This window comes from Hordeum vulgare, chromosome 2H (assembly GCF_904849725.1).
Source record: "Hordeum vulgare subsp. vulgare chromosome 2H, MorexV3_pseudomolecules_assembly, whole genome shotgun sequence".
NCBI lineage: Eukaryota > Viridiplantae > Streptophyta > Magnoliopsida > Poales > Poaceae > Hordeum > Hordeum vulgare.
Genome location: NC_058519.1, coordinates 190827301 through 190848972, shown reverse-complemented (window position 1 = coordinate 190848972; position 21672 = coordinate 190827301). Strand labels below are relative to the sequence as shown.

At 42.3% G+C, this 21672-nt stretch overlaps 1 protein-coding gene across 2 annotated transcripts; it reads left to right on the top strand.

Moving 5' to 3' along the window:
- Positions 1-1019: 1019 nt before the first annotated feature.
- On the top strand, positions 1020-9829 carry LOC123425789 (ATP-dependent RNA helicase DEAH13-like). 2 transcript variants are annotated; one of them, XM_045109526.1, is made up of 12 exons: positions 1020-1346; positions 1744-1819; positions 1918-1992; positions 2092-2141; positions 2243-2303; positions 2387-2800; positions 2964-3176; positions 3281-3511; positions 3977-4090; positions 4175-5377; positions 5469-6960; positions 9563-9829. In XM_045109526.1, the coding sequence occupies exons 2-11, from the start codon at positions 1751-1753 to the stop codon at positions 6900-6902; spliced, it is 3864 nt and encodes a 1287-aa protein (XP_044965461.1). In that variant the 5' UTR covers positions 1020-1346; positions 1744-1750; the 3' UTR covers positions 6903-6960; positions 9563-9829. The 2 variants fall into 2 exon arrangements, with proteins under 2 accessions (XP_044965461.1, XP_044965462.1); XM_045109527.1 differs by lacking the exon at positions 3281-3511.
- Positions 9830-21672: the final 11843 nt, after the last annotated feature.

Here is a 21672-nt window from a genome sequence, read left to right as displayed (position 1 = left end):
GAAAAAGTTCACCAGCTACCATAGAGTTCATCAATTTGTTAAAAGTTCGCGAATTTTTAAAAACTTTCATCAAATTAAAAAAAAGTTCATAAATTTTGGAAATCGTCAAATTTAAAAAAAGTTCAGAGGAATTAAAAATAAGTTCATCGATTTTAAAAAAATGTTCATGGAATCTGAAAAAAGTTCATTGTATTTTTTAAAAATTTTATCAATGTTTCTAAAAAGTGCATCGAATTTTCAAAAGAGGTTCATCAGATTTCAAAAAGGTTCACTGAATTTTGAAAAAGTTCATGAAGTTTGAAAAATATTCACCGTATCGAAAAAATTTCACAAATTTAAAGGAAAAAATCGTCAATCTTGAAAAAAGTTCATAATTTTTAAATAATTCATTGGATTTGAAAAAGTTCATCAAATTTTAAAACAAAGTTTGTCAAATTTGAAAAAGTTCTTAAATTTAAAAAAATTGTGAATGAATTTTTAAAATACAAGCATGAGGCAGAAAGAAAATTAAAAAGAAAATAAAACGGAAACAGTAAACTGAAAAAGGAAAAACGGAAATTGAAAAAAGAAGAAACGAAGGAAACGATGACAAGGGACAAAATGACATATCTAAGCACATCAAGGCTCCGTTGTGGGGGTGGTTACCAATCTTCGCGGTGGACCAGGAGCACCGCGGTTTGAATCCTACTTCTGCGCAATTTGTGAACGGACAGGCCCTAAACTCGAATCCTACTTCTGCGCAATTTTTAAACGGACAGGCAATTGAAATGGGCCGAGCCCACCTAACGTTGCTGCAGGCGCCGGAGGCAGCACTAAAGGAAAACCCCAGCTAGGAACTCTCAAACCACTCAAAAAAAAAAAAAACTAGGAGCTCTCAAATTAATACTCCGTAGCAAAGATTTGTTTATCTTCATTCGCTGTCCGCTCGAAAGGGCCGCGTTGGGCTTTGCGATCGGAGGAAAAGGCCCAATAAACGGCCCCATATGTTGATCTAATAACAACCTGGTAGTAATTTAGTTCATCTTCTTCAATCGACCGGCCAGAGCCGCGCCGTCGCCGCCAGTCCCATTGCTCGCCTCCGTTCCCGCTGCGCCACCTCATCCCTCCTTCGTCTCCGCGTTAGCGCCCTCCAGAAGAAAGCATCCTCTCTCTCTCTCTCTCTCTCTCTCTCTGGCTGTGCCAGACAGAGAACTAATCCAGTACGCGCCGCCGCCTACGCACCAGCGTGCTCTCAGCCGCCGTCGCGCCGCCCCTGCCTCCTCTCCGGCACTGCGCCACCGCGACCGCCTGCTGGTCGAGAAAGTCGACGCGTTCCCCACCGTATCGTCGCTAGGCTGCTATCAACGGTGATTTCCCCAGGACCACAATCCCAACGAGTCTCATTGTCTCGCTGATTTTCTCCGATTTCCTGTTTTTATAATTATAGCAATAAGCTTGAAGCCTTGAATGTATGCATTTTCTTGTCAATTCATATTATACGAGTAAATGATGAAGAGATCAAATAAATTGTTATTGTTTTTGCCATGTTCTATCTCTTTTGTTGTATCATTAGGCAGAGTTCAAATCATATAACTGTTGTGTAATCGAGGAGCACTTATTTTTTTGCTATGGTATGTGTACTTTTTTTTTTGGAATGTTATAATCACTTAATTTTGGGCATGTGGATTGCTCGAATCCTGGCTATACCACTCTGGTATCCCTCACGCTGTATGTGACGTTTCTGTTCATTTGCTTTAATTGCAGTTAGAGCATGGAGGAGGATAGCAACGCACTGATTCTTCCCTGCAAAAGGAAGAACAAAGCTCAAGGGATAGGCAAGGTATAATGCCTAATTTATTTGGGCCCTCTTTCTTGGGTTTCCTTCTCAACCGATGTTAGGATGTGACTATGGGAGTCCTATAACCACCTAATTGCCAGGATGGTAAGAAAAGCAAGAGCAAGGAAGACCCTAAGATGAGCAAGATTCAGCAAAAAAATTTGCAGAAATTGGAGGTGTGCCTCCTTACCTTGCCATTTGCCATGTAGTACAAATTTTTAACTAGTTAGCTTTAGTTTTTATATCAGCATTAATGCCTGCCTAATTGTTCCCAGGAGGAAAAGCAAAAGAAGGCACTGCAAGCAAAAAGCATCAAAATTTTGCAGTATGCTCGTCTTAATTGGTTCTGTTTAGAGTCGTGATATTTTCTATGATGGTTTTATGTTTCCTCTAACGACTTTGTATGAAACTGTCCCTGCACAATAGGAAGCACATGATTGCTGATGATGTATTTTCACTGCTGGATACTGCATGCTCCATTGGACAAGTACAGTAAATCTATCTGTGACATGTGGATTGGTTACTATGTCAATGCAAAGTTATTTCTCACCTGATATTTTTATACTACAGGTTGCGACTATGAAAGAAAAATTTAGGCGTGCTGTGCAGTTCTCCATGCATGGTTTAGATGTTCCTGAAGAACTTTCGCTATTCAAGAAAAACTATGATGGGAAAGGAGTTCCTGGAGACAGTGAAGCTGTGCCAGAAGTTTCCCCAGTGAAGTTTATTAAGGCAGCAAAACTTGATCATCCTGTTAGTGAACGAAAGAATCATGAGAAAGATTCGATGAAACCTATGATGGGTCTTGGCGTGAGCATTCTGGAACAAAAAACTGAAGGGGCTAATGATGCTGCTGGCATTTTGGTACGCCAGATCATTCCAGGACAAAAAAGTGACGAGACTAATGATGATGCTGACATTTTGGCATATCAGACGTTTCAGTCATCCGTGCAAAATTGCTCTGCCGCAGAGATAGATTTTCAGGTAATTGGTCCACATCTCAACTATCTTCGGCATCTCAACAATTTTCGACTCATTAGTTATCTAACTGATCTAGAGGCATTCTAGATTTGCCTATTTTGTAAGTGGCGGAGAATAAGAAGCTGGTGTCATGTTCTGAGTTAATTCAATCATTATCCTTTGTTAGGATAAAAAGCTACAACAAAGTGAAGCTGCTTTACAAGAATGCTTCAATCCTCCAATTGTGGTGCCTGTGTCAAGACCACAGGAGGTTGAGAAGGCGAGGAGGGATCTCCCGATAATAATGATGGAGCAGGAAATAATGGAAGCTATCTACGAAAATTCTGTGGTAATTCTATGCGGAGAAACAGGCTGTGGTAAAACTACTCAGGTCCCTCAGGTGCCCGCACATGGTTTCTCTACATTGGTTTAAACTATCCTATCTGCTTGTGTTAAGTAGCTGCCAACTTTTTCATTGCTCTTTATGTTATCTGTGTTCTATAGTTCTTATATGAAGCTGGCTTTGGCACAAGCAATCGAGCTGGTAGAAAAGGGATGATTGGTATCACCCAACCACGACGTGTTGCTGTTCTTGCCACATCCAAGAGGGTGTCTTATGAGTTAGGACTTAAGTTAGGAAAGGAGGTCGGTTTTCAAGTTAGGCATGATAAAGAAGTTGGAAGTAAATGCTCCATCAAGTTTATGACAGATGGCATTTTGCTGCGAGAGATCCAGGTTTTGTATATGTTTAACTTTCCTGGTTACTCCTATCAGCCTATTTTGTTCAACCGTTCAACTTTGAGTTAAAGATTCTTGTTGCAATATTACTGATAACTCGTTCTAAAAAAGATGAACCCATGACCAGAAACACAACAAAATGGTATATCTGACACTTTTACTGTCATAACAGCAGATGACTCAAATTTATAAATAACTACAATGAGGTTTAAGCTTGCCTTTAGTGGTTTAGTTTGTCTCTCGGTTAGCCGTCTTCCATAATTGTATCATTATTATACACAGTCAGTTGTCTACCTGTAATTGTATATTTTACAGATTTTATTTATGCATCAAGTAATTTGTTCTTCCGAAATGCATGTCTTTTTTAATTGAAGGTCCCCTTCAAAAATAATAATAATTGAATTTGTGTCTTACATAACAAGATTGAAACTTTTTATGACACAACTTACTGATCTTTTACAGGGGGACGTTCTGTTGAAGCACTATTCCGTGATCATCTTGGATGAGGCACATGAAAGGAGTTTGAACACAGATATACTTATTGGGATGCTTTCTAGAATTATAAAGCTTCGCAAGGTTAGAATCTCAAGAGCTTACCCCATTTTCATTTTGATGAAAGCCAACACCTGCAGGCATGGCTGACTTCTGTGCATGTCAAAGGATATATATGCAGGTCAACAGAAAAAAAAACGCTCTGGAACGAACGTCAAGCCAGAAGATATGATTAGTCCACTGAAAGTGGTGCTGATGAGTGCTACCTTGCAGTTAAAGGAATTTATTTCAGACAGAAGATTATTTGATGTGATTCCACCAACTGTAGAGGTGCCTGCACGACAATTTCCAGTAACAATTCACTTCTCGAAGAGGACATATGATGATTATTTAGCACAGGCTTATAAAAAGGTTCTGTCAATCCACAAGAGTCTACCACCAGGTGGAATCCTTGTATTTGTTACTGGACAACGCGAAGTTGATTATTTATGTAAGAAACTGCAAAGAGCTTCCAAACGGCAAATCAATAAGAAGCCTGAAAGGGTTGGAGATGAGTGTGGTTCAATACCAGAAATAGATGAGAAGGAAATTTTTGAAGCATATGATATTGATAGAACTGAAGCTGAACACCAAGAGAACGTGTTTTCCTCATATGGTGAAGATGAAGTGGATGATAGACTAAATGTTGATTCTTCTGATGCTGAAACAGAGAGTGAAACTGATACTGACAGCAATGATGAGGACTCCGCTGCACATGAAACCACAGAAGATGGACCAGTGTTATCATTTTTGAAACATGCTGAGAGTTCATCTGTACTGAAGGCATCCTTTAAAGCTATATCAGGGATATCAGGAGAATCGGAAGCTGCTGAGGAATCGAGCAATGTGACATTTGCGCAGAAGTCAAACCCTTCTAGTCCTTCTTTCAGTAAACGTACAGAACCTACATCTGTTTCACATGGTAGGCTTCGTGTTTTACCACTTTATGCAATGCAACCAGCTTCGCATCAGCTTAGAGTGTTTCACGATATTCCTGAAGGGGAAAGATTAGTTGTTGTGGCAACCAATGTTGCAGAAACCTCTTTAACAATTCCTGGTATAACATATGTGGTCGATACTGGAAAAGAAAAGGTTAAGAACTATGATCATGCTACGGGGATGGCAAGTTATGATGTCCAGTGGATAAGCAAGGCGTCAGCATCCCAACGCGCTGGGAGAGCTGGAAGAACTGGGCCTGGACACTGTTACCGTCTCTACTCAGGTGCAGCATATAGTAAAGATGATTTATTTCCTGAGTTCTCTGAGCCAGAGATCAAGAAAATGCCAGTTGATGGCCTTGTGCTTATGCTCAAGTTTATGAAAATTCATAAGGTGATGCGCTTAAAATTTATTTATCTTTTTTAATCATCTTTTATGATGTGCTGCCTTTTGTTCTAATTTCGTGCAAATATGATAATTGCAGGTTGAAAACTTTCCTTTCCCTACGCCTCCTAACAATGAAAGTTTGGTTGAAGCTAAGCGTTGCTTGACAACATTAGAAGCACTTGACAGCAAAGAAGAACTTACATCAATGGGAAAGGCTATGGCGCAATACCCCATGAGCCCACGACATTCGCGTCTTCTTCTGACAATAATTAAAATTTTGAAGAGCCAGCAAGGCTATGCCAGATCTAACTTCATACTGGGATATGCAACTGCTGTTGCATCAGCTTTGAGTTATGCAAATCCTTTTCTCATTCAGGGAGACACTAGTAGAGAATCAAACCAGGATGGCCCTTATCTAGAACATAAGGATCAAGATGAAAGGAAGAGACAGAAGAAGCTCAAGGCCATGGTTCGAGAGGCACGCAAAGATTTTTCCATCCCTAGTAGTGACGCTTTAACCATTTCTCATGCTTTGCGGTCATTCGAGTGTTCAAGGAACCCAGTGGAATTCTGCAGAGAGTACTCACTTCACCTCAAAACAATGGAAGAGATGTCAAAATTGAGAAAGCAGCTTCTTCGATTAATATTTCACCATAGCAAATCTTGTGATGAATTTGCTTGGAATTATGGAGGTTCTGAGGATGTTGAACAGGCCTGGAGGAGTGAAACTGACAAAAAACCAATGCTCAATGAAGAGGAACTTCTGGGGCAAGGAATATGTGCTGGGTGGGCCGATAGGGTTGCAAAGAAGATTAACACTTTTTCTGGATTGTCGAAGGAGGACCGAAAGGTTCGAGCTGGACGTTATCAATCTTGCAACCTCGATGATACAATATATCTCCACCGATCATCTTCTGTTGCCCAAACTCCACCAGAGTTTGTAGTTTACTCGGAACTACTAAATACAAAGAGACCGTACATCCATGGTGTGACCAGTGTAAAGCCTGGATGGCTTTTCAAATATGCTAGTTCCCTCTGCACCTTCTCAGCGCCACTGGAAGATCCAAAACCCTATTACGAACCTCAGAATGACCAGGTCTACTGTTATGTTAGTCCCATCTTTTCTAGACATAATTGGCAGCTTCCGCTGCACAGTTTACCCATCGAAGACCCCACCAGACGGTTGCAGGTATTTGCATGGGCTTTGCTGAAAGGGGATGTCTTGCCATGTCTAAGGGTGGTTCAAAAGTTCCTGGCTCTGTCACCGTCTGCTGTCCTTGGGCCTGCCAGCCAAAGAAGAGTTGGAGATCTTCTTAGCAGGATGAAGATTGGTGGAAAATTAAAAGATAGCCGGAGAGCATTAAGAGATGCATGGAGTAGTGATCCAGATTTTCTTTATCCTGAGATTCAGGCATGGATACAGGATAAATATAAGAGTCAGTTTGAAGCAATATGGGAACAAATGCACCAAGAAGTTCGGTTTGAGGGACATGAACTTTTCCCAAAGAGGTTCAAGAAAGTTGAGGGGTAGTCGGTTCAAATAGAAGACTGCTGGAAGCTTATTTGCCATGGAACACATCTTTCATGAGGTAACCTCCGCGAATCACTCATCTAATGTTGCCCTCTACTTCCATGAAAAAGGTGCGAAGTAACAATGTAATGTTCTTGATACTAAATAGTAGTTGAGATAGCTCATCATGAATGAAAAATATAACAATTAGTAGGATATATATGCCGTTTAACCAGTAAAACTAGGGCTGTAGCTGGTGCAGTTGATAGTCTTTGATGTAAACTGAATTTGTTCGTTTCATTGCCACCATGCTGATATAGTTGTTTCTGCCCCAGCCATTGTTCTTTTTCTTTAATCATCGTACATATTTCGCATCTTTTCTGATCATTCCATTTCATCGCTTTATTCTTCTCTAGCAGAGCATGCGCCTAAGTTCGGAACTGTTTGCTTAAAACTTGAAAGCTTGAGAAATACTTCCTCCTTTCCAAATTAGTTGACTTGAATTTGTCTAAATATGGATGTTTCTATACTTGTTTAGTGTCTATATACATCCGTGTCTAGATAAATATGTGTCAAGTAATTTGGAACGGATTATAGACTACGCCCACTGCTGTTTGTCCAAGATGGGATTTGCGGCAAACAGCAACAGAAAGCTGGCATCAGTTCAGTTAGATACTGAGGTCCAAAGACTGCGTTTGCTGCAAACGAGCACTAATGGTTGCAGCAGGTTTCCCTGTGGCACTCACGGTTAGGTTCGTAACCGTTTGGTCATATTTTTTGGGAGGTTCCTTTAGGGTTTGTTTGTAACGTTTGGTTACAAACAAACCCACAAGGTTTTGGGCCGAAACCCCGCGGATCCACGGGGATCGCACCTGCGAGGGAATAATCCCAGCCACTTGTTTTTTTTCATTCGTTTAAGCTCCACGTGAGTATTTCCCTGGCCCAACACAGTCCAAACCACGCGGGAAAAAAAATCAGCGTCTGCCCTCCCGTTGTAGAAATCCCCGAGCGAAGCGCTTCGCCTCACCTCTCCCGTGTGACTCCCTTGGAGGCGACAAAAGCGGGGGCAACGGGGCGACGGGAACGAGTGTGGCGCAACGTACCTGGAGGAGAAGGTTGCTCCCTAGCTTCGACAACCTGCGACGAACCCTCCTCCGATTGTCCCATCTCCCCCGCCTCCCCCTTGTTGCGACCAGAATCCTAGCTCTAGAGAAGTGGTTGCTGCAGGCGATGAGATCTCCGATTAATTCTCTATCTCTCTCCATCCCCCTCCCACTGTCTCTCTCTCTCTCTAGCACCACTGATTCACCCCCTCCATGAAACCTAGCCGGATCTTGACCTGTCTTCCTGAATGTGGTCGTCAAGGTCGACAGTTTCTTGGAATTTCCTAGGAACTAGTACCAACTGTTATTTAGATAGGCAATGCAGTGGTTGCTGGGTGTTGTCACTGCATATTGAAATGAGAAAGGAAGGTCAGTTAGGTTACCTATTCTGATAAGTTAATTACTCATTCATATGGGTTATCGTTCAGTTAATTACGGAGATGTGTAGTTGCATCAGCTAAGAAATGTGTTTTTGATTTAGCAACTGAGTTATATGTCCTATGTATATCCGTGGTGTTACGACAATGTTTAGTTACTACTAGTAGAGTTCGCTAATGCGACAAGTTCCAATCTACTCCGGTGGGACATTGTTTTTTGCTGAACTCTGTACTGGAGTCAGCAGTACAATTTGGTGTTAGTAATTTGTTTGTATATCTCCTTGTGATTTGTGGGTAGTGTTGAACTGTATGCATTCTTTTTTATGTGATCACTGAATAAAGAACGCTGGGATGATCAACAAGGATGTTGCTTTTAGATGAAGCACATTTCCTTCAAACCTCCAGCCTACGATTCTTGGTATTGTTAATTCAGAACCGATGGAGTATAGCCTGATGTGTCTATAGGATCATCAAAGGGTTATAGTTACCACTACGGACTAAAGTTGTCAGGGAGGCAAAAGACTTATGATTATTTAATTTATGGTTTCAACAAAAATGAAAAGAAATACAGAGGAACCTTTTTTGTTGTCGTTCAACAGGATATATATATATATATATACATATATATATATACTCCCTCTGTATCAAAATATAAGACTTTTTTTGGTACGGAGTGAGTATCTCTTAATCAGCATGGGCCTGTAGCATTTTGCTGTGCCAACAGAAAATCAAAAGCACTATCGAATGCCAGACTGGGAACTTACCATTCTGATTCTGATGAAAACAGTATGCAGGGGCAGCGGCACAACATCTGAGCCAGCCACACCAAAGCGTCATCCCACTGATAGCTCTTCCAAAAATTGGCAGATAAATCACATAAGCACATAGATAGATGAACACTGTTATGCCAAAAACAAATAGATAGATGGATGAACACTGGACCACACAAAATTATTGAACTTCTTGTGGCACTTAGCACCATGCATCACTTGTTAGTTTCACCTCATGGTTCTTGCTGGGATGGACCTGGTATACTAAAGTTTCCTGGCTGCCTACATTCAAAAGTGTTAGCAAAAGTTTCTTGAGCTTTGGCATCCCTTGTGTTATAATAAATTATTTATTCGATCTTATGTTTAACTGCTTGGCTGGTAATTTTATTTTATGTCATGATGTTGACTGATGTTCTTCATTGCCAATACAGTGCATCAATCACTACAAGAGCGAGATCAGTGGGACGAGAGTCATTTGTTCGGAACGATGGACAAACTTGTCCGAGCTCGAAAAATAATGAGCTATGCAACAATGATTCATTAGGGTCGTTTTCTGACCTTTAAATATCAGAGTGCATTTTGCGATATTTGAGTTGGATTTTTTTTTTTGTGTGCGAATTATTAACTGCCTGCAAGTTTGAGGTTTTGTTGATTCGATTTGTGAACTTATGAAATTTATAACAAATCTGTTGTGTAAATTTTTTTTGAGTGGAAAATCTGTTGTGTAATTGATGGGGATATGGCCCATGGGTATATCAAAGTAGAGTCAACGCTCCGAAACATTCGGGGCTGTCTGACCCCCTTGTCCGTCTGATCGGCTGCTCCTGTGGGCTGCTCCCTTGACCAGAGGCTGACTGGGCGGCGATCGGCTTGACCAGTCGGCTATGGCAGCATCTGACGGGTCAACGCCTGTCCCATCCGTCTATACCGACGTACGTGACATGACCTCCCACGACGAGGCAAAGCATGGCTACATGACCCCTTGACATGGCAAAGCGTGGCTACACGACCCTGACGAGGCGAGATGTGGCCTAGCCGCACACTACTATAAGGGCTTGTAGGTGAACCATAATGTGTTATTTTTGAAAACTAGTAGTGGCGGGTAACAATAATTGCCTCCCATAGCTAGACGCTTAGCTGTGGCGGGCGACGCATCGTTGCTCGCCACAGGTATAACCTTCAGGTTGGGACTTGTTTGGGTAACTCATCTATGATGGGCGTCGACCAGTGCCTGCCACATATAGGTGACCAACTAGTGATGGGCGTCGACCAGTGCTTACCAGCCGCCACTAGCTAACCTTGCTGGGTTTCCACTTTTAGCAGAATAGCTGTGGCAGGCGTTGCACACTGCCCGCTAGTGTTTGGTATTAATTTTTTGAATCTTCGAGTGGCACTGGATGAAAATTATGTCTGCGGGCTGATGGCACTAAGATGCGCCACCCAATCCCCCTCCAAAACGCCACATCGCTCTGCTGCCCCCTCCTCGCAAGTGTCGGTAATGCATCCCACTCCCCCTCCCGCCTGCATGCCTCTTCCCTCCTTCCACCCACCCCGCAAGCATCGGCAACGCGCGCCGCCACTGCTTCCACCTGCACGCTCTTTCACTCCCAGCATGCATCCCTCTTCCCACCCCTCATGTCATCGATCGTCCCCTTGCTCCTCCTCTCGGCCGGTCTCTCCATCGACCCTCTTCGCCGGTGCGCCTCCGCCCGAACCAACGGACGCCGTCCATCTCCACATACGTATGCCAATGTTGATGGTTTGGTTTACATGGAATATAAAAGAGTGCCAAAGTTTTAACGAAATGTTGATTCACTTACATTTCGTTGAATATCTGGCATTCTATACGTCCAAATTTTAGCAAAGGTTAAGCCATTTTTTTAATAAATGGCGATGGCCGGTGGTGAATTTGATGATGCGGTTTTGTTGTCTTCTTTTACAGATAATATGAATGAATGTGATAGTTTTGACGAAATGTTGATTCACTTCAATTCAATACATCCAATTGTTAGCAACAGTTATGCTAAAACGTCTCCAATGTATATATAATTTTTGATTGTTCCATGCTACTCCCTCCGTCCCAAAATAAGCGTCTCAACTTTGTACTAGCTTTAGTACAAAATTGTACTAAGCTTGAGAGAGTTATTTTGGGACGTAGGGAGTATTATATTATCTGTTTTGAATGTTTTATATGCATTAATATGCTATTTTATATTATTTTTGAGACTAACCTATTAACCTAGAGCCTAGTGCCAGTTTCTGTTTTTTTCCATCTTTTTTAGTATTACATATAAGGAATATTAAACGGAGTCCAAATGGAATAAAATCTCCGGAAGGATTTTTCTTGGACCAGAAGAAACCTGCCAGACTTGAAGAAGGGGGTAAGAGACCTGCTGGGAGACGACAAGCCTGCAGGGCGCACCTTAGGGGGGTGGGGGCGCCCCTTGGCTTGTGGGCCCCGTGCAGGCCTCCTAACCCTAATCTTCGTCGTGTAAATTCCCAAACATTCCCCAATACCAGAACGACACCAAAAAAATACTTTTCCGTCGTCGGGAGCCTCTGTTCCCGTGAGATCCAATGTGTGAGCCTTTTTCGGTAATCTGCCGGAGGGGAATCGATCACGGAGAGCATCTACATCAACTCCATTGCTTCTCCGATGATGCGTGAGTAGTTCACCATAGACCTACGGGTCCATAGCTAGTAGCTAGATGACTTTTCTCTGTCTCTTTGTTCTTCAATACCATGTTCTTCATGATTTTCATGAAGATCTATCCGATGTAACACTTTTTTGCGGTGTGTTTGTCGAGAGATCCGATGAATTGTGGGTTTATGTTCAGATTATCTATGAATATTATTTGAATCTTCTTTGAATTCTTATATGCATGATTTCATATCTTAGCAAGTCTCTTTGAATTATTTGTTTGGTTTGGCTAACTAGATTGGTAATTCTTGCAATGGGAGAAGTGCTTAGTTTTGGGTTCAATCTTGCGGTGTCCTCACCCAGTGACAAAGCAGGGGTAGCGAGGCAAGTATTGCATTGTTGCCATCGAGGATAAAAAGATGGGGTTTTCATCATATTGCTTGAGTTTATCCCTCTACATCATGTCATCTTACCTAATGCTTTACTCTGTTCTTCATGAACTTAATACCCTAGATGCAGGCAGGAGTCGGTCGATGTGTGGAGTAATAGTAGTAGATGTAGAACCGTTTCGATCTACTTGACACGGACGTGATGCCTATATGCATAATCATTGCCTTGGATATTTTCATAATTATTCACTTTTCTATAAATTGCTCGACAGTAATTTGTTCACCCACCATATTATTTTCCTTCACGAGAGAAGCCTCTAGTGAAACCTATGGCCCCCGAGTCTATTTTCCATATTATACTTTCAGATCTATAAACCAAAAATACCAAAAATATATTGCTTCCATTTATTTACTTTTGTTTTACTTTTAGTTCTACCAGTCTTTTATATCTATCTCTATCAGATCTCATCCTTACAAATAACCGTGAAGAGATTGACAACCACTTTTTAGCGTTGGGTGCAAGTGTTTGATTGTTTGTGTGGGTGCTAAGATTGGGGCATTGCTTGTTCTTCCTACTGGATTGATACCTTGGTTCTGAACAAAATGAGGGAAATACTTATCTACTTTGCTGCATCACCCTTTCCTCTTCAAGGGAAAACCAACACAAGCTCAAGAAGTAGCAAGAAGGATTTCTGGCGTCGTTTCCGGGGAGGATACATAGCAAGATCAGTCCTACCAAGTACCCATCACAAACTCATATCTTGCATTTACTTTATTTTCCATTTGCCTCTCGTTTTCCCCTCCCCCACTTCTAAAACGATTTTTCAGAAAATACCAAAAAGGTTTGCCTTTTTATTCGCCTTTTTTTCGTTTGCCTCTCTCCTTCCAGATCTCTTACTTGTTTCTATGACTAGCATTACCACTTGCCCTTTGTCACCAGATTTTGAAGTTTTATACTTCAAAAAAAACAAAGGGAAAATTTGAAATATGCCTGGTATAGGCTAATGGAATCTTATCATATCTCCAACCTAAAAGGAGATGCAAAGGTTTTGCTCAGAATTTTTTACATTTGATTGGCTTTACATCATAGAGAATTGTTAGATTTCGCCTCAAAAGGAAATTTTATTGAATTAAATACAAACGCTGCTTATGAAATTTTGGAGGGATTTGGGGAGTTCCTCCATAAAAGGGGTTTAATTTCTGAGAAGAGGGAGTTCAAATTCTCGACAAATTGAGTGACTTACATAAGCACTTAGTCGAGTTACAACAATATCACGAACCCCTTAAACATATTAGTGGAAACCTAAACCGTTTGAATACTTTGATTACCCTTCGCAATAAGCGTTTGGATATTTTAGACAATAACATGGTTTCTTCCCCTACAAACCCGGGGCAGAGGAAAGAGCCCCCCAGATTTGAGAAGGGCCTCACAAAAATTGTCAGTGCCAAGACGACAATACCTAGATCTATTGCATTATGCCTAGCTAGGGGCGTTAAACAATACCGCTTGTTGGGAGGCAATCCAATTTTAGTTTTATACTTTTGTTTTTTGCTTCTGTTTTGAGTGCTGCACACATTATTACCTCTGTAATAATTTTGTTTTCTTGTTTTATTTAGTGTTTGAGCCAAGTAAGACCTTTGGGATGGCCTATGGTGTGTTTGCAAGTTGATTTTGCTGAAAAATAGGAACTATCGCTCTCATTCCAGGAATTTTGTAAATTCATTGGAACGTGCTTTTGATCTGAAATTTTTACACACGATTGATATACAAATTACCCTGATTGTCCTAAAGTTTCAAAAAAAAATTGGAGTTACATAAGTATTCAAAGTTTATAGATTTCTACAGACTGTTCTGTTTTTGATAGATTCTGTTTTCTTTGTGTTGTTTGCTTATTTTGATGAATCTATGGGTTGTATAGGGGGGTATGAACCGTGGAGAAGTTGGAATACAACAAATATTACACCAATATAAATAAACAATGATTTCACAACAGTACCTAAAATAGTGATTTATTTTTCTTATACTAATGGATCTCATGAGTTTTCTGTTGAGTTTTGTGTTGTGAAGTTTTCAAGTTTTGGGTAAGGATTTGATGAACTATGGAAAAGGACTAACAAGAGTCTAAGTTTGGAGATTCCCAAGGCACCCAATCCATATTCAAGGATACCAAAGAGCCTAAGCTTGGGGATGCCCCAGAAGGCATCCCCTCTTTCGTCTTCAATCAATCGTAAATTTACTTGAGGCTATATTTTTATTCACCACATGATATGTATTTTGCTTGGAGCGTCTTGTATAATATGAGTCTTTACTTTTTAGTTTGCCATAATCATCCTTGCTGCACACATGTTTTAAGAGAGACACGCTGAATCGTGAATTTCTTAGAATACTCTATGTGCTTCACTTATATCTTTTGAACTAGGCAATGTTGCTCTAGTGCTTCACTTATATCTTTTTAGAGCACGGTGGTGTTTTATTTTATAGAAATTATTAAATTCTCGTACCTCACTTATATTATTATGAGAGTCTTTTAAATAGCATTTAGTCCTAATATAATGGGCATCCAAGAGGGATATAATAAAAACTTTCATATTAAGTGCATTGAATATGATGGGAAGTTTGATTTCTTGCATATAGTTTTGAGATATGAAGATGGTAATACAAGAGTCATGCTAGTAAAAATTGTGAATTGGAAGAAATACTTGTGTTAAAGCTTGTGATTCCCGTAGCATGCACTTATGGTGAACCTTTATGTGATGAAGTCGGAGCATGATTTGTTTAATGATTGTCAATCTTTGTGTGGAGGTCGGGATCGCACGATGGTTAACTTCTACCAACCCTTCCCCTAGGAGCATGGGTCTAATACTTTGCTTTGATAACTAATAGGCTTTTGCAATAAGTATGTGAGTTCTTTATGACTAATGTTGATTTCATGGAGTATACACACTCTCACCCTTCCACCTTTGCCAGCCTCTCTAGTACCGCGCAACTTTCGCCGGTACATTAAACCCACCTTCCTCAAAAGAGCCACCATATACTTTCCTCAAAACAGCCACCATATGTACCTATTATGGCATTTTCATAGCCATTCCAAGATATATTGCCATGCAACACCACCGTCCCGTTTTTTTATGACACGCACCATCACTTCCATAGTGCTTATAGAGTCATATTTTGTTCTAGATATCAAGTTGTAATCTTTGAGTTGTAAGTAAATAAAAGTGTGGTTATTTGCATTATTAGAGCATCGTCCCGTGTGAGAAAAGGATGATGGAAGCTATGATTCCCTCACAAGTTGGGATGAGTCTCCGGACTTTACAAAAAATAAAAGACGCCAGCGAAGCCCAAAAATAAATAAATAAAAGAGGCCAAAGATGCCCTCCAAAAAAAGAAAAAAATGAGAGAAAGAGAGAAGGGATAATGCTACTATCTTTTTCCACACTTGTGCTTCAAAGTAGCACCATGTTCTTCATAGAGAGTCTCCTATTTTGTCACTTTCATATAACTAGTGGAATTTCATCTTTTGCACAACCACTTAGTTTTCTTTTTGAGCTTTCATACACTTATAGCTCTAGTGCATTTGTTGCATGGCAATCCCTACTCACTCAAATTGATATCTATTGATGGGCATCTCCATAGCCCGTTGATACGCCTAGTTGATGTGAGACTATCTTCTCCTTTTTTTTCTTGCAACCTCCGCCATATTCTATTTCACCTATAGTGCTATATCAATGGCTCACGTTCATGTATTGCGTGAGAGTTGAAAAGGTTTGAGAACATAAAAAGTGTGAAACAATTGTTTGACTTTCATCGGGGTTGTGCATGATTTAGATACTTTGTGTGGGGAAGATGGAGCATCGTGAGACCATATGATTTTGTAGGGATAACTTTCTAAGGCCATGTTATTTCGAAAGGACGCAGTTGCCTTGTTAGTATGATTGAAGTATTATTGTTTTTATGTCAATATTATACTTATGTTTTGAATCTTATGGATGTGAATATTCATGCCACAATAAAGAATATTACATGGATAAATATGTTTGGTAGCATTCCACGTCAAAAATTCTGTTTTTATCATTTACCTACTCGAGGATGAGCAGGAATTAAGCTTGGGGATGCTTGAAACATCTCCAACGTATCTTCAAGCTATTTGGGACAATCTCCATCATGTTACTGGGTCTTTGAAGTCTTGGAGTTGGGAATCTTGTGGATCTATCTCGAAGCAAATTAAAAAGATGGAGCGTCGCCTGTTCTCTATTCGACTGACTCCTGTCTCAGATTCTTCTCTTGCCGAGGAAAGAGCAATTGAGGCTCAGTTGTGTGATGTAACGACCAAGATGCGGTCCTTTCCGATCTGGGGGTCGACGCCCCCGAATAGGAAAGAAGCGCATCTAAGCGTTTCGCAAGCAAGTAACATAGCACAAATAATAATAACATTAGACAATTCAGGATTCAACTGTCTTCTCATTATTAACTCAGAGTACATCACAGATACAATCAAGGTAGTTCCGCTACGGACTATAAAACATGAAAATGCTATGCTACCCTGCCTGTAGGCCCACGATCACGACCACGCCTCAGTCCTCTGGATAGTTCACGTAGAGGCGGTATGTCTCCTCGTCGTACTGCCACGCCAGCTGGGTGCCGTCGGGATCATCTGTCTCTGGGGTACCTGTACCTGTTGGGAGTTTCGGAGGAATCCGTGAGCCACGGGGACTCAGCAATCTAAGACCTTGGTGCGAGAACTAGTCATGTTGTTAGGTAGGGTAAGGGTGAGGTGTATAAGGCTGCAACATCCTAAGCTTGATTTAGTGGCTAACTTAACGTAAACAGTTATGAAGGTGGTCTACACTAGCGGTCGTGATTACTTGATCACTAATTGATCCTGAACACCTACCTACGGCATTCATAACCCCACCGTGTTCCCGATCGAGGAGAGATCTTCGAGGGGACAGTCACGGTTACGCACACCGTTGGCAATTTTATTAGCTGATGTTTAAGTTCTCTAATACCGGATGTTAACAAAATATTCCAAGTTGCCACATAACCGCGGGCACGGCTTTCCAAAAGATTAAACCCTGCAGGGGTGCTCCAACTAGTTCATCACAAACGAACACATGCCGCAAAGGCATCCTCTATCACGAATCTCGTGATCTCGTCGGATTTCTTAGAGGAAAACCTCAACTCTGGGGGAAACCAAAGCCTCACTTGGATTCCTATACGCAAGATATACCGCTAAGGTAAGACAAGGCTAGCAGGACCTCCCGTCGTGTCAACGACCCTGATAAGAGCCGCGTATCTCAGTCTCAGGACACGAGGATGAGCTAGACGTCGGGATGGCTAAACCTCTGGGTGACCAGTGGGGCCCCGGACATTGCTCAGGTGGGACCAACACTCATGGGGAGCACTGGCCCGGGTTGTTGATTAAATTCCTCGGGGTAGCTATTTGCTATGCAGATTATTATGTGATTAGCAGATTAAAACCAATGTTGGGTCCTACCGGACAAGCCTTAGCACTACACGATTTATCGAGGGGGTCCCCATAACAACCCCGAATGTGTTAGGAGCGATCATTATGGAATCAAACACCGATAACCGGTGACTAAGGCGGCAATAACGGAACAAAGCACCCGGCAAAAGGCTAGGCCTCCCGTCATTTACCAAGTATATAGGTGCATTAATTAAATAACAGAATTTAAGATAATGATATCAAGTTCATGTTATTACATGAGTCAAAGCACCTGCAACTAGCAACGCTATCATTAGTAGCTGAGCAAAGCCTACTTAGCCATACAAGTTTTGCTAGGAAGGGGAACGGTGTTTGGGCTCATGGCATATCAAGAGGCAATTTAATTTAGTGGTAGGCAGCGAGCAATATGACATGGAAACGAAACTAGCATAACAAGTCTAGAGATGGAATCAAGGTCATATCATCTTGCCTGTGATATCCTCAGCTTGGAATAGTTCTCGTTCGTCCTGCACGTACTCTCCTGACTCCACGTATTCGTTCTCCGATCCCGGTGCTACCCAACATAAGAATAACAACCAATGAACAGCAGCACCACAAGATGCAACAATCACATGATGCATGAGATGAAAAATGAGCATGCACCCCTATTTCTATCACTAGCACAAGCAAAATAAACTACTGCAAGTTTCTGGACAGAACTGTACACTAAGCTATTTTGACATGCATGAGGATGGCATGAACAGATGCGGATTGTGAAAACGATGCAAAAACCATATAAAGAACATTGCAAACGGAGCTACGGATCAACGGGAATCAACGAAACAAGATATGAAGCTCTACGTGGAAGAATCAACACCACACCCACAATTGGCACAAATCTGGTATTCCCAGGTTGCCAAGACATATAACAACCCAACATGAATGGATTGGAGCAAGGAAGAACACCACAACATCAACTAAGCGCACACAATGATCAAAATGACTATACTACTCAATCTGCCCTTATCTGCATCTTAGCTCTTTGTGAGCTACATGCAACTTAGCTACAACCCTCTAAATATGACAAATAATATATGTGGTTGTAGCCAACCAAGAACAATACAAGCACCAGCAAGAATCACAGCAAAAGGAACTAAACTCTAGAAGATACAAGGCCACAAAATTTCCCAAAACCATCAGATCTCAGGGACTTAGTGAAAATTCCTGCACCTGAATTTCTGTCTTTGTTCTGAAGCTTTTTGACAGCAATCAAAACACAACCTACTGGACTCCAAATGATATGAAATTTGACAGGGAGCTTCACAAACATATCATGTCCAAACTCCTAGCACTGAACTAAGGCTGGTTCACAACACAATGACCAGCACATCCTCATCTACAGGAGAAGAAAATGTTTCCAGATTCCCAGACTTAGTGAAATTCCAGATTTCACTAAGCTGGACTTTTTTCAGCCACATGCCCACTTTGTCTAGGCATAGTTTGCAAACAAATAACACCAAGTGATAAATGACACCACTATGGTGTAGAGAAAAACCCCCACTACTATCACACAAAAGCACATGCCCTTGGGCTCCACCTATTCCATGGAAACCAAGATCAAACTTGCAACAAATCTGAATATGTCTACTCCATAAAGTATACCAATGGAAAAACTAACTTCACCACCGGATTCCTTGGGAGTTTCTACCCTAAAATACTATATAAAATGTGGGCACCTACTTGGAACAAGTGACCACAAATTAAGGGAGAGGAAACTACTCCAACTCATGCCTTGTGATTGGGCATCATTTCAAGTAGTTCCACTATAACAACAACTACAAAGGTTGAGATCATGTGCACAATGACAAAGGGACATGGGGTCTGATCTAACATGCGCAACAAACGAACTGAAAGAGGTTTTCCTCTGCTGAGCTACTGCCGGCGGCAGACCGAAACAGGGGAAGGCCCTCGCCGGCGTCATGGTGCAAATCGAGCAACGACTCGTGGAGGGGAGTAAGCCCACACACGCACGGGCTCATTTCATGTGCTAGCTGCACCCGAGGGGCTCTACTACGGCGCAACGACGGCGAGCGGCGGCGCCGGCGACAGAGAGCAAGCGCGCGACAAACCTACGGCTACCGCACCCGATCTGGGACAGGGAGGAGGGAGGAGAAGTGCAACCTCGTGTACGAGTCGAGGAGAGGAACGACTCGTAGAGGAAGTAGTGGAGGAAGGCCTTCCGGGAAGCTTCTCGTCGGAGGGGATGCGCCGCCGGAAAGCAGTGGACGCAGCGCGGGGGAGGTCGGTCTTGCGCCGGGAACGGGCTCCTGGAGGCGTCCTCGAGCTGCTGGAGTCATCGTAGAGGAGGTAGGGGAAGTAGATCGACGGCGACGACGAGCTCCTACCCGTCGTCCATGGCGATCCCATGCGGTCCTTACCTTGCTGCGGCGAGAGAGGGAGAGGGGGAACGGGATCTGGGCGTTGCGGCGGCGGGGAGGAACCCTAATACGGCTGCACGGACGCCAAGGGGGTTTAAATAGCTGGGGAGGAGGACGCGAGGACGTCCCGTCGGCCATGTGCTGCCGTTCCTCTCGGTGGAGCAGAGGGGAGGGTTAGAGAGGATGACATGTGGGGCCGCCTGCCTCGCTGGAAAGGGAAGAGGACGACGCACCGCACGCGTGAGCTGGGAAGTAGTTGGGCTCGGCCGCGCTGGTTGCTTTGCCACTGGCGACAGATAGAGGAGGGGGCCTGAGAGGGGTTTGTTCTTTTAAATAAACACAACAAAGGATTTAAAACCACTAGCAGTTTTGTTGGGGTAAAAATCAAAGCAAAAATGTGTTGGAATTATGCCCTAGAGGCAATAATAAATGTATAGTTATTATTATAATTCCTGTATCAAAGATAATAGTTTATTATCCATGCTATAATTGTATTGAATGAAGACTCATTTACATGTGTAGATACATAGACAAAACACCGTCCTTAGCATGCCTCTAGTTGGCTGGCCAGTTGATCGATGATAGTCAGTGTCTTCTGATTATGAACAAGGTGTTGTTGCTTGATAACTGGATCACGTCATTGGGAGAATCACGTGATGGACTAGACCCAAACTAATAGACGTAGCATGTTGATCGTGTCATTTTGTTGCTACTGTTTTCTGCGTGTCAAGTATTTATTCCTATGACCATGAGATCATATAACTCACTGACACCGGAGGAATGCTTTATGTGTATCAAACGTCGCAACGTAACTGGGTGACTATAAAGATGCTCTACAGGTATCTCCGAAGGTATTAGTTGAGTTAGTATGGATCAAGACTGGGATTTGTCACTCCGTGTGACGGAGAGGTATCTCGGGGCCCACTCGGTAATACAACATCACACACAAGCCTTGCAAGCAATGTAACTTAGTGTAAGTTGCAGGATCTTGTATTACGGAACGAGTAAAGAGACTTGCCGGTAAACGAGGTTGAAATAGGTATACGGATGCTGACGATCGAATCTCGGGCAAGTAACATACCGAAGGACAAAGGGAATGACATACGGGATTATACGAATCCTTGGCACTGAGGTTCAAACGATAAGATCTTTGTAGAATATGTAGGATCCAATATGGGCATCCAGGTCCCGCTGTTGGATATTGACCGAGGAGTCTCTCGGGTCATGTCTACATAGTTCTCGAACCCGCAGGGTCTGCACACTTAAGGTTCGACGTTGTTTTATGCGTATTTGAGTTATATGGTTGGTTACCGAATGTTGTTAGGAGTCCCGGATGAGATCACGGACGTCACGAGGGTTTCCGGAATAGTCCGGAAACGAAGATTGATATATAGGATGACCTCATTTGATTACCGGAAGGTTTTCGGAGTTACCGGGAATGTACCGGGAATGACGAATGGGTTCTGGGAGTTCACCGGAGGGGGGCAACCCACTCCGGGGAAGCCCATAGGCATTTGGGGGGTCACACCAGCCCTTAGTGGGCTGGTGGGACAGCCCACCAATCCCCTATGCGCCAAGAGAGAAAAAATCAAAGGAAAGGAAAAAAAAGGAAGAAGTGGGAAGGGG

Excerpts from the sequence above, each read along its gene's own strand:
- LOC123425789 (XM_045109526.1), top strand. The coding sequence starts at position 1,751 with ATGGAGGAGGATAGCAACGCACTGATTCTTCCCTGCAAAAGGAAGAAC. Across the intron at positions 1,993-2,091 it reads AAAATTTGCAGAAATTGGAG|GAGGAAAAGCAAAAGAAGGC; the intron begins GTGTGCCTCCTT and ends AATTGTTCCCAG. Across the intron at positions 5,378-5,468 it reads AGTTTATGAAAATTCATAAG|GTTGAAAACTTTCCTTTCCC; the intron begins GTGATGCGCTTA and ends TGATAATTGCAG.